This window comes from Macrobrachium nipponense, chromosome 38 (assembly GCF_015104395.2).
Source record: "Macrobrachium nipponense isolate FS-2020 chromosome 38, ASM1510439v2, whole genome shotgun sequence".
NCBI lineage: Eukaryota > Metazoa > Arthropoda > Malacostraca > Decapoda > Palaemonidae > Macrobrachium > Macrobrachium nipponense.
The window spans coordinates 42497563-42510909 of record NC_061098.1 but is presented as its reverse complement, the minus strand read 5'-3'; the positions used below and the strand labels follow the sequence as shown (position 1 = coordinate 42510909).

General features: G+C 35.9%; 2 protein-coding genes across 2 annotated transcripts in view; one reads left to right on the top strand and one right to left on the bottom strand.

Moving 5' to 3' along the window:
* The window catches only part of LOC135209483 (limbic system-associated membrane protein-like), a 29215-nt gene extending 27455 nt beyond the window's left edge, over positions 1 to 1760 (top strand). Inside the window, exon 7 of the mRNA XM_064242138.1 lies at positions 1665 to 1760. Within this exon, the coding sequence (XP_064098208.1) occupies positions 1665 to 1760 (96 nt within the window). The remainder of the gene's footprint in view (positions 1 to 1664) is intronic.
* LOC135209815 (neurotrimin-like) overlaps positions 1 to 13347 on the bottom strand; it is a 100550-nt gene that overhangs the window by 52687 nt on the left and 34516 nt on the right. The window lies entirely within an intron of this gene.

Sequence of the window (13347 nt, the reverse complement as noted above, 5' to 3'; positions counted from 1 at the left end):
CAATAAGCTGTAGGTCCCTTTGGTAAAGGTAACTAATTGGTTCTCTAGCCACGTACAAATGTCTACTCGTTCGGGCCCCTTTATAGGAGAGCTGTTCATCAGTCTCAGTGGTCCTGGTTAAACTAAGATTACTTAACTTTTAACTGATGCTTTATTTATGGTCGTTAACGGTTTGTAATGTATTTAAATGACACTTCTGAAGATGAATAGTTTTAACGAAATATATCAGCTGCCATGAAATCAGTTTTCGGGAGCTACGACTTTTTTTATTCATCTATTAAATGCGACATGAAAAACATTTTAGAACGAGTTTAAAAGTTTTTCTTTAGACTGGCCATTCTCTCTAGAAGACAAAAGTTAAGCGATAAGAATACGTTTTTTTTTTCTATAAGAAAGTTTTAGGAAGTTTGATATGGGTTGGAAGGCTGTTATCTCTCTCGAAATCTCTCTCTCTGCCTTCCTCTCTCTCTCGTCCTCCTCTCTCTCTCTCTCTCTTAATTACATATTGCAAAAGATATGAGCGCACCTCTATTCATAGAATTATTTCCATCATACTACAAGCTCAGAAAATACAGGCTGTCCATAAAGTCCATACCATTTACAAGTATTCATTGCTCATATGATACTGGGACCTTTATGGACCACCTTGTACAGCCATTCATTCACTGCAGTCATTTCTTTTTTCTCCAACGACACAGACATTTAAACAATTGTTTCATAATGGATACAGAATAGTATGTTGCCAATAATCCACTTTCTTTTGTTCCTGATAAAGAAAACCAATCGCGTATCTGGGATTTTTACCAGCCCAAATAAAAAAAAAAAAGATCACTCTGGTAAAAAATTTAGAAACACAACTCCTCCCAAATTTAGGACATGCTGTATTTTGAGCAGAGCAATGCGAATTTCAGTGCAATATGAATTGCTATATATTGCAAATTTCTCACGATATAAGTGTCTTCCACAGTGTTGAACTTCATTCAGCTAAAGACAGTTTATTTGTTTGCAAATGAGTGCACTATTGGTACATGATGGTAATGAGTTTCTATTTCAAAAGTTTTCATCGAGCGGGTGAGATGCTATTTTTTCATTGATTATATTTTTGCGTGTTTGCCATTCGTATATTTGTAACCGCAAATTATATTTTTTTCAAGGCAACTCAAGAAAATCGCCGTGGAGAGTCCTTTACTCGTTCATTATTTAATTTTTTTTGAATCTATTTGCTGACGCTAATTTTCAAAGAAGGTTCCCAAAAAAAAAAAAACTTATTGACAACAACCTGAAAGTCTTGTCCTAATTCCAGTGGAAATTGATATCGAAGCCTCAAATCAATGCCTAGGGCTAAATAATTTACCTCGTTCGAAAATGATTCATTTCTTTTGCCTCTGTGCCCATTTCAGATACCCAAGTGTAGGTTACCTATACCCTTTAACACCTAAGAACACCACGGGTACCCTTGGGACCTAGGGCGTGCGTTGGCATAGGAGGCCGCTTTTGTAATCTGATGCACCCGCCAACCAACGAAGCAGGTTTTTATTTATGTACACTTGACCGCTTGTGTGGTTTGTTGTTTGTTTGTTTGTTAGTATGGTGTTTTTACGTTGCATGGAAACCAGTGGGTATTCAGCAACGGGACCAACGGCTTTACGTGACTCTCGAACCAGGTCGAGAGTGAACTTCCATCGCCAGAAGACCGCTGGTGTGACACAGAGGTCCTCTTCAGAGATTCCCCGGTGCTGACATTTAAACTGCCAATTTAGAGGAAATCGAAGGTTAATGAGTCGACATCTGCGACGAAGAACAAAAACCGTCGTCTGCCTCCAGTGGCAGCCATTAAGCACAACAAAAAAAACACCCGACTGCTGATAATGAGCGCCAGATGAAAGGACCGGAACTCGTTTGTCTCGCTGATATAATTGCCTTTGTTGACTAGCACAAAAATTGCACGTCCTGAATGACGTGAAAAGGGATGACTATTCCAGTTTCATTTTAATATATTCATACATCACTGGCATGAATGAGATGTGCGGACGAACAGATCATCGAGTGGTTTATGGTGGAATTCGACTCGATTCAGTACACTTTGGTTATGTCATCCTGCAATATCAGTTCGTTAATTTATTGCATTAGTTCTTAATTTTTTTCTTTTTATGCAGCATAGAAACTAATGTAATTATTAGTGGCACCCCTTCTTACTCACCTCACAATATGCGATGAATTAACTGCTTATTTAATAAATACAATTATTATCACAGTCAAACAAAGTCAGCAAACCGTCACAGAAACATCCTGTACAAACACAGAGCATACACTATAGTAGATCACATCACCCGTGCATCTGATATCTAGGCCACTCCCTGACAACGCTCCTGATTGGCTGTTGATAGCCAATCATCACTGGGCTGGAAACTCTCCGTCCTCTCTCGGAGTTCACATAGGCAGATGGGTGTTTCTATTTCTATTGAGGGATACGTCTTTCAAAAGTATCCCTCAGGAGAGGTGGAGCATACATTCTGCCTATGTGAACTCTCGAGAGAGGGGGAGTTTTGTTGCCTGTGATTGGCTTATGAACAGCCAATCAGGAGCGTCGTAAGGGACGGGCCTAGACATCAGATGCACGGGTGATGTGAATCTACTATAGTACTAGACATGGCGGAAGCCTTGGGACGCCGTGTTTAGTACTAGTCCTCGGGGATGAAAGTACTATACACACCCATTTCTATATTGTATGGTCGATCACTTATATTGACAAACGATATCCTCGAGATGCCGTCTACTTTATATTTACCATACTGTGATTAGTACTAACTCCTCGGAGTTGGTGACGTGTAGATAACATGTCAAAATAGCACCGTATGTTCATTATTGCTCTCTTTAGGAACCTTCCAAAAACTTCATAAAAACTTCTGCGTAAGACTTAGGTATATTTCCTTTACTTATATTTTACCTGTATAAAAATAGATGACATTTATTTAGTTGTCATGTCATGTTTGTACATATTTAACAAGAAAGGATCTCTGTTTCACGTTTGCTCCTCATTCTCACAAAATGTGACCGACCATTTCAACTAGATGTAGGTAGTGAAGTCGAAAGTCTCATTAGTGACACCTCTCTAGTCTCATAAACTTCCCACCGCCCACAATCTTCAAAGATAACAACCTATCACAAAACCCAACTGAAATCATTTCGCTAGTCAAAGCAAGAAGCTCTTAAGGACACCAAATCCTAAAAAAATAAGTGGTTGTAGAATACGGATATGAACATTCATCGCTTACATAAAGAATATGGTACTACATAGTAAAGAGAACGCATTAACACAGATCTTGTATTTGTTTTGGAACTCTGTGTTTGCAAGAATAAAAAAAAAAGACAGTTAAAGTCAAGTCTGATTCAAATAACTCAAAGATAAGATGTAATTATTGATATCATAGCTTTCTCGTGGTCTTAAATGGAAAAATAAAGACTGCAGTAGTATATATGTAATATATTGCCTTAAACAGCAAGCTTTCGCCACCTCTATCAGTTGGCACAAAGCTTCCTGTATTATAGTAATAACATACATACTACTGCGGACATTAATTTTCCATAAAATGTAATGTTACATTATTAATGATCTCGTGTTCAAGGCACCGATTAGAAGTTGCTATAAGTGGATATGAGGCAAATGATTAGCAACGGCTGCTCTGCTGTTTTTGAAGCGCAGAGATAAATAAACTCAACCAATGTTTCAATACCCTTCGGAATAATGACTGTAGATCTGCATATGAACGAATTCAAAGTCTTCTCTTGTCTAGCATTTGTGGTAGAAAAGGCAGTAAAAGGACTTTCTTTTCGGCAGTTTTCGGTATTTGTGGCCATTTGGTGACTGTGACAGCATTGATGATCACTCGTGATATTGGTTACCCTTTGCATTGAAGGATCCTCATCTGCATAGGATCCACAAAGCCCTAATGTCCAAAATTACTGATTCATACCGAAACGGTCAAATGGTCACTTAGCCATGCAAGCAGATTCAGGAATGAGACTCATCATATGACGGCTTCATCGCTCATCAATCTGAAGCCTATTTGTAATTCACAGTCATCGATTTTGCAAAATACCGACGGATAAAATGTAGTCACGACAGATATTTGGAGAAACACTACTTGAACAAGTGTCTGAATTCGTAAACCGAATCTTCTGACGAGTTTCTCGTCATAATTTCTTCTTTCGTGGAAGTTTTCAGTTTCTGGCAAAAGAGGAACTTGATTTGCAGGGCGATTTTGCACCAGGGATCATCCCTCGAGCATAGATGTTATTACTTAATATGAGTGTATTTATCATTAAGCTCTTTGCCGTTTTCTCGAAATCAGAAGATTAGTCGGCGTTAGCATGTATGATATAATCGTTTTATTGCGCTCTCTCTCTCTCTCTCTCTCTCTCTCTCTCTTTCTCTCTCTCCAGCCTCAAAAATACAGTGAGAAGCACGGTCAAAAACGCCGAGATCCAATGAAAAATTCCGTTAACACATTTATGAGACTGCAGCTCTCGCTTCAAAGTCTCTTCCTGGACAATTCAAGATTAAACTTTCTTTGTAGAGTTTCGTTTTGAATTCAACGTCACTTTGCAATCATTCTCCGATTCTTCGAAGCGCCACTGAAGACAAAAATCCTGAAGAATTTAGGTATGGTGTTTTCACATTATGTGATTTCGCTTTGCTGACTTAACCTATTTATTTTTATATACAACACAACCACACACCCACACACACACACACACACACACACACACACTATATATATATATATATATATATATAAGTTACATATATATATATATATAATATATAATATATATATCTACATATAATATATTAATATTATTAAGCGAATTACCACGGAAAATGATAGTCAGGAATCCAAGCGCTTTCGTCTTTACTAAGACATTGACAATGTCTTAGTAAAGACGAAGCGCTTGGATTTCTGACTATCCTTTCCCAGTGGTATTCGCTTATTTAATGGAGTCACGTGCATCTACTGTGATTTTTTAAGCATATATATATGTGTGTGTGTGTGTGTGTGTGTGTGTGTGTACTGGTAAAAATGCTGTTACAACAGAATTCCATCTAACAATATTTTGGCGATTTTATGGACCACCCTTTATTAGGATATATATATTGATATATTTTTTGCTGACCGATGGTTGATAAGCGGATATGATGAACTACGACATTCTTCGAAATATAGACGTCATCATTTTGACTCTCCGTGGAAACAGAGGAAATCTTAAAAGGGCAGATTCAGCGTTAGCTCCGAAAATGTTGACACAATCACCTTGATGGCCCCAGGTGGAAGTCTCTGCCTAAAGGCCTGTTCACCCGATCGGGCTTGATCGGCGGACTTCCCCTCTAACGGGCACACTTGACGGGCAAACCGTCAAATTGCCCGATGGGTCTTGTAGCAAAATCACCATGGTGGTGCCCGATGGCTTGAGCTTCGACCCTGGCAGACGTACGTTAACCATATACATTTCTTTTACTGATCCATTCTTTGCACATATTCTCTTCTTTTTTATCACACACAAAGCAATTATCATGCTACACTATCTTCTTCTTTGCGGTAGGCACCATGTTTATCGTAACGCACTGAACACACTACTGGCATCGTCGGACACGCCCGCCTCTCCATCGCCTCACCCGTGTGGAGACAACATTCACGGATAAGTCCGCCAGAATTTGCCCGTCAACCCTGGAGCACGCCGATCAGGCCCGGTCGTGTGGACAGGCCTTAAGCAGAACAGTCCACGTCCTATGTCCGTGCATAAGTGGAAGCAAGAATCTGGTTTTGAGCAGATTTTATTTTATGGGTGTGATAATGAGCTGTTATGACGTCACGTTCTATTCCAGTGCAATGATCTTGTGACGAATCAGTTACGTCATCTTGAGGGGAACGTCTTGTGAGAAAGTTCGTACATGGATTCGTGTGGGATGTTCCTCTACATAATGGGAAAGTGAAATAACTCGGCTCTTAGAAGCAGCCACGATTTTGAACAACCATCTTGTTTTGTTGTGTTTGATTAGTGCTGAAATTGATAAGAAAACTTTTAAACCCAAGAATAACTTTCTCTTTTTATATTTCAAACCTTTATTTCAGAGACGTTCTTTTCCATATGACTTTTGATCAATGTCATTTTGGGTTTGTTTGCAATTTACTTATGTAGGATCCTTCGTTATTCTAGACGTTTCTGGTCTTGGAAAACCTAATGAGTGGTATTATTATAAGTCTGAGTATGACATTTTTAGTTGCCTATTTTATGAATAAACTAATGTTAGTTTTTGTAGAGAAAGAGGTGGACGGGTTTGGTTCGATCCCCAGGGTTATTGGGATAATGGTAATGAATTATTTAGAGTTTGAATTTTGACGTATTCATTTAAAAATTCTTTGTTTCTTGAGAACCTGATTTTTTATTTAGTTAATCCTTATGTTTTCTTAAATAAGTGTATTTTTGTGGTTCAAGAGTCTGATTTAGTCACCTTAGGTAATTGTGTGAGATGTTAGAGATTTTGATTGAGTTAGGAGAGAGAGAGAGAGAGAGAGAGAGAGAGAGAGAGAATGTCACATCAGTTCCCTGCTGCTATAAGGTCATTGCTACCAACATATATTTTTCTTTTTTCTTTGGAGACTGTACACACACACACACACACACACACACCACACACACATATATATATAATATATTATAATATAATAATATAATATAATATATATATATATATATATATATATAGTATATATAATATATATATATATAATATATATATATATACTATATATATATATATATTATTATATATATATATATATATATATATATATATATATATATACATATATTATAATATATATAGTATATATATTATATATATATATATATTAATATAATATATATAATATACATATAATATATATTATATATATATTAATAATAAATATATATATATTATATATATATATATTATTAATATTATTATATATACATATTATTATTCTATATTATATTATTATATATACATATATATATTTATATATATATATATAGTATATATATATATACATACATATATAGTGTATATATATATCTTATATAATATATAAATAATAATAAAACGAAAATCACATACAAACTAAAAATTAAAAATTACGAAAAAACTAAAACAGACGCAGCACATACAAAAACAGAAATAAAATAAGATGAAAGGTGAACAAACTACCACACTCAAAGTAAAATGGCTAACGACCCACTTTGTGTAGTACCTACTATGAAACTATACGATACAAAGAATTGTGTTCTTTTGATTTTAACCAAGATGTTGTAATGGCTAGTTTTGATGCAACCTCTCTTTTCACAAATATCCCATTCAAACAAACAACTGATGTTATTCTTAATAATATATGTGAAAACCACATAACTTTTGGACTTAGTAAAGTAGATTTGCGAAAATTATTACAATTGGCTGCAACTGATGGCGTTTTTACTTTTGATGGTAAAATATATAATCAAATAGATGGTGTTGCTATGGGAAATTCTCTTGGACTTGTATATGCAGATTGCTTCATGGGTTATTGTGAAAAGATCTGGATGTCTGAATGCCCTGTTGCTTTCAAACCCTTGTATTATCGTAGGTACGCGGAGACACATCCCTTGTCTTTAAGGAACGTTCACACGTGGATTTATTTTTTGAATATTTTAATTCTCGTCATCCTAATATTTCTTTTACTTGTGAGACAGAACAGGATAATATGTTGTCATTTTTAAATGTTCAGGTACACAGAAATAGAGGTAAATTTGAGACTTCTGTTTATAGGAAAACTACTTTTACTGGCTTGGGATTGAATTATCTTAGTTTTTCACCAAAGTTGTATAAACTTAATTCAATACGTACTATGATAAATAGAGCTTACAATGTTTGTTGTGATTTTGATTTATTTCATCAAGACATGGTCTTCCTCCAGAATTATTTTTCCGAAAATTCTTATCCCATATTTGTTTTTTACAAAGTTCTGAAAAATTTTCTAGATGAGAAATATTGTCACAGACCGGTGTACAGTACTGCTAGTAAAGATGTAAAGTACATTAAATTGCCTTTCCTTGGTCATAGTAGCTACTTGGTACGAAAAAAGTTACAAGAAATACTTCACAGAGCTCTTCCTGTTAGAACTAGGTTTCCTCTTTCTAAACCACCTTTTCTGCCATAAGGGAACACAGTTTAGCACAGGACAATCCTTTCACTCACCTGGGTATTTCTACAGAAGCAATCCGCGGTGTCCTAGACTATGGCAATTGACGTTTTCCTATGTTATTTTACCCACTGAACAAGATTTTAAAGTAATATTTATTCGGACGACTGTAATTAACCCCCAAGGGCCAGTACTAAACACTGCGACTCGACCGCCGACCGAAATCGGCGGAAGAACACCAAAACCAATATGGCAGCGATACCAAAACAACAACAAACAAAGTAGGGTGCGACTACATATCCGCGACGATTGATGTATGTGTGCTGTCAGTAAGGCCATGGCGCTACGGTGCTTCCACACCTTATCCGCATATTTAAAGATTGTTGGCAAGCACGGCATGTACTGGCAAGAGGTAATGTTGCGCTGCGCACGCTAGCCACAGGGGTTACAGTAAGGCTACTTAGCGTGGCGGATCACACCTAAAGGCGTTCCTGTTGTAGTCGATCCAACAAATAGCTCCACAACACTCGCAGCTTTTTTGCTTTAGAATTAAATTATGTCTTTGAGCATATTCAATCACAACTTCTTTACCTCCACCAGACAAATAATAATAAAATTCACCGTAACCCACATTGCACTGCAAACAATCAGTAGGAAATCGAAGGTCTCTGTCAAAATTTATGCCAGAAGGGCCAGCTACTGCCTCTACCATAGCTACAGGAAGACAAAATGCCGGTTTTTTGCTTCATTATTCGAGTATTCAGTCAAACAAGGATACCAGTGGACACTGGACAGGTAACTTTATTACTCCGCTGAAATGCTAGTGAAACTTATTTTTCGACTAAAGTTGTTCGTAATTGGTTATGAACCCATGACATCATAACGATGTCACACCTCTCAGCCAATAATGGGTAACTGGAACTGCTTTTGTTTGCATAAGAAAGTAAGTTAGAGGGCTCATTAAAAGTAAACATTACCGTAGAGGAAACACCTCTCCCAACTTAGGAAAAATTCGAGGTAAAAACTTATCAAGCTCATTTAATTCCACCCCGTTCAATCTCTCATATAATGATTATACTTTTTATATTGCTTTTCACATGCTCTTTCCATGTAGGTGATTATTTATTTTAACATCCAGTGCGGAGTGCTTCTGAAGTATTACCTTTAGTACTGGCCCCTGGGGGTTAATTACAGTCGTCCGAATAAACATTACTTAAAATTCTTGTTCAGTAGGTAAAACTGCCTAGAAAAACCGCAACTGCCGTAGTCTGGGCAGCCGCGGATAGGTACCCTAGATCTACCCTCACGTGGATTTAGAGTACTGTGTTTTTGCTCAATAGACTGGATCTTTTAATTTCAGAGTCACTGTTTATAAAGAAGAAGATGAAACCGGAATTGAACAACAACTCATCCGGTACTCAACTAGCTATCGTATAGTTTCATAGTAGGTACTACACAAAGTGGGTCGTTAGTCATTTTATTTTGAGTGTGGTAGTTTGTTTACCTTTCATCTTATTTTGTTTCTGTTTTTGTATGTGTTGCGTTTGTTTTAGTTTTTTTCGTAATTTTTTTAATTTTTCGTTTGTATGTGATGTTCGTTTTATTTTATGTTTTTACTGAAGCTTTTAGTAAGACAATTCATTCTATATATATATATATATATATATATATATATATATATATATATATATATATATATATATATATATGCCAAATCGGCTACGCCGAATCGGCCAAGCCGAAACAGCGACGCCCAACGGCTACGCCAAAAAGTCTCATTCACCACACACACACACACACACATATATATATATATATATATATATATATATATATATATATATATATATATATATATATATATATGTGTGTGTGTGTGTGTGTGTGTGTGTGTGTGTGTGGTGAATGAGACTTTTTGGCGTAGCCCGTTGGGCGTCGCTGTTTCGGCTTGGCCGATTCGGCGTAGCCGATTTGGCATATAGGAATTTTCGGCGGAGAGACTGTTAGGCGTCAATGACTACTTTGTCGCTGTAAACGACATTTAGCCATCAAATAGATACTTCGTCGTTATAGCGCAATTAGCTCTCATTTTAACAATTGTTTAACAATTGAACAATTGTTTTTTTTTTTTTTTTTTTACCTTTACTTTTTGGTAGCTTTAGAATTTTCAGTCGTCTAAGCCCTATTGTACGAAATGGAAGGAGATATTTTAACAAAACGTGAAAGCAAAGTGATTCACGATGGATACCTTTTTATTTTGATGCAACGAGCAAGAGTGATTCTGAATTAAAATTCTGGCGATGTGAACAGAAAAGATCGGTGTAAAGTAAGATTACATATGAAGGATGGAAAAGTGATTCGCCAGTTGAATCAACATACCCATGAACCATCTGCTGCAAAAGTAGAAGTTGAAAAGTTGAAAACAAATATTAAGAAAAGAAGTGCTGAAACGCTGGAGCCACCAACCGTTGTAGTAAATGAATGTTTAACTGGCGCCTCTCAAGCAGCTTTAGCCATAGGCCTGACTTTCCTGCAATGCGAAAACTTCTTACTATGGAAACGAAAATTATTAAACAAAGCGCCAGCTAACCCAACTCATTTTGGAGCAATTAGTTATACCCGAGTCCTATACGTATACTGCATGTTTCCCCAACTGGGTATGGAAGAAAAATTCCTATTGGGAGACACGGAGAAGGCAGTAATAGAATTTTTAAATATTTGGGAAGAATAAGCTGGCCTCAGCATTCAGTCTTCTCAGAAATTTGGTTTGCCGACGGAAGTTTCACCATTGCGCCAAGTCTTTTTCATTCAAGTATATGTTATATCGGCTAAGAAGCATGATGGAGTTATTCATATAGTTTATGCTCTTCCTCCTAACAAGCAAAGATTAATTTTATTCTCGTTTATTTGAGTTACTTAAAACCATCGAACCAAATTTGAGAGCAGTTTCTATAATTTGGGATTTTGAGCAAGCTGCCGATTGCATGGCCTTTGTTCCAAGATGCATTTCCCACCGCTCGAATTAAGGGATGTTTTTTCCATCTAGCCCAAAACATGCACAGACATCTTGTTCCATTGGGTTTATCGAATCGCTATAAAACCGACTCGGACTTTGCGTTATGGGCTAAAATGATTATAGCGCTCGCCTTTGTGCCATTAGAAAAGATGGACGAATACATGGATACACTAGCAGCGGGTCTTCCAGACGAACTAATACCCTTGTTCCATTGGTTCGAAGACACTTATATTGGACGGCAGAATAGGCGTCGAAATGCAAGAATGAACCCTATGTTTGCTCCGAGATCTGGAACTTTATGAACGCACTGTAAATGATGAAGATCGCACTAACAATCACGCTGAAGCTGCCAATCGACGTCTACAGTTCGAACTAGGAATGCATCATCCTTCCATCTGGAAATTTATTGATGCCTTGAGGAAAGTTCAGAAGGACGTGATGCATTTCTAGAAAAATTAATCGCTGGATATCCACCTCCCAAAAAGCTAAAGAAATATAGAAATGCTGATGAATGAATTAAAAAAAAAAATAGTAATGGAAGTTGAGTCATCAGAAGCCTATTGAATTCCTGAAGGGTATTGCTCATAATTACGAAATGAAAATTAATTCCTAAGGTTAAAAAAAACTGTACTAAATTTTATTTTTCTAAATAATGTATTTTCATTTCAAGTTTTTTACTCGCATTATCCCATTATTGTTTTAATAGGATCCTTTATTCTCTAAGTGAATAAAAATTTATATTTTTTCCCTCTTCAAGTTTTTATTTACATTACTCCACTAGTCTTTTAATAATATAAAAAATTTTACTGTTTTATCTTTCTGAATAAAGTTCAGAAAGGACGTGTTGCATTTCTAGAAAAATTAATCGAACAAAGAGGCCGAAACAATCTGACGCCGAAACGGCTACGCCGAATAGTGCTATTAGTTTTCTGACGCCGAATCGGCCAAGCCAAAACGGCAGCGCCAAATGGGCTATGCCGAAACGTAGCAAACCCATATATGTGTGTGTGTGTATACAGATATATATATATATATATATATATATATATATATATATATATATATATATATATATATACATATATATATATATATATATATATATATATATATATATATATATATATATATATATATATATATATATATATATATATATATATAGATAGATATATATATATACATATATATATAAAACTATATATCTTATATATATATATATATATATATATATGTATATATATATATATATATATATATATATATATATATATATATAGAGAGAGAGAGAGAGAGAGAGAGAAGAGAGAGGAGAGAGAGTTGAGAGAGCAATCGCTCACTTTGACCATTTGCTAGCATAAAGTAATGAAATCAAAACATAGGCTACAATTCCAAAGTATGGAATCATAATAGATAAGACCAAGCTACTGACAATTCAGTATGAATAGAAATCATTGCCTTACGATAACGTTTTTCGTTCATTATAAAGAAAAAGACAAGTGAACGATAAGATAAATGTAATTAGCATTGATCAACTTACTTTTAACAGGTTACCCACTTTGTTAGAAAAAAAAATCTGGTACATCCTAAAGTCAAAGGTTGATTTCAGACGAGTGATTAATGATTTAATTTTATTGATCATTAGTTATTTTCTTTAATCTTCTTCAGGCGGCTCATATAGTATATTCTGGTCGCTTTCATTTTTTTTGTGAAAGAACTCTATTGTGGCGGCTTTGTCTGTCCGTCCGCACTTTTTCTGTCCGCTCTCGAGATCTTAAAAACAAAAGATGTTAGAGGGCTGCAAATTGGTATGATTGATCAATGTTCCACCCTTTCCAATCAATCAATCAAACACACCAAATTGCAACCTTCTAACCTCAGTAATGTTTAGTTTATATAAGGTTAAAGTTAGCCATAATGGTGCGTCTGGCAACGATATAGGATAGGCCACCACCGAACCGTTGTTAAAATTTCACGGGACGCGGTTCATACAGCATTATAACCGGGACCACCGAAAGATAGATGTATTTTCTGTGGCCTTGATTATACACTGTGTAGAAAACTCGATTGCGCCGAGGAAACTCCGGCCCATTTTTGTCTTTTTATTAGACGAAA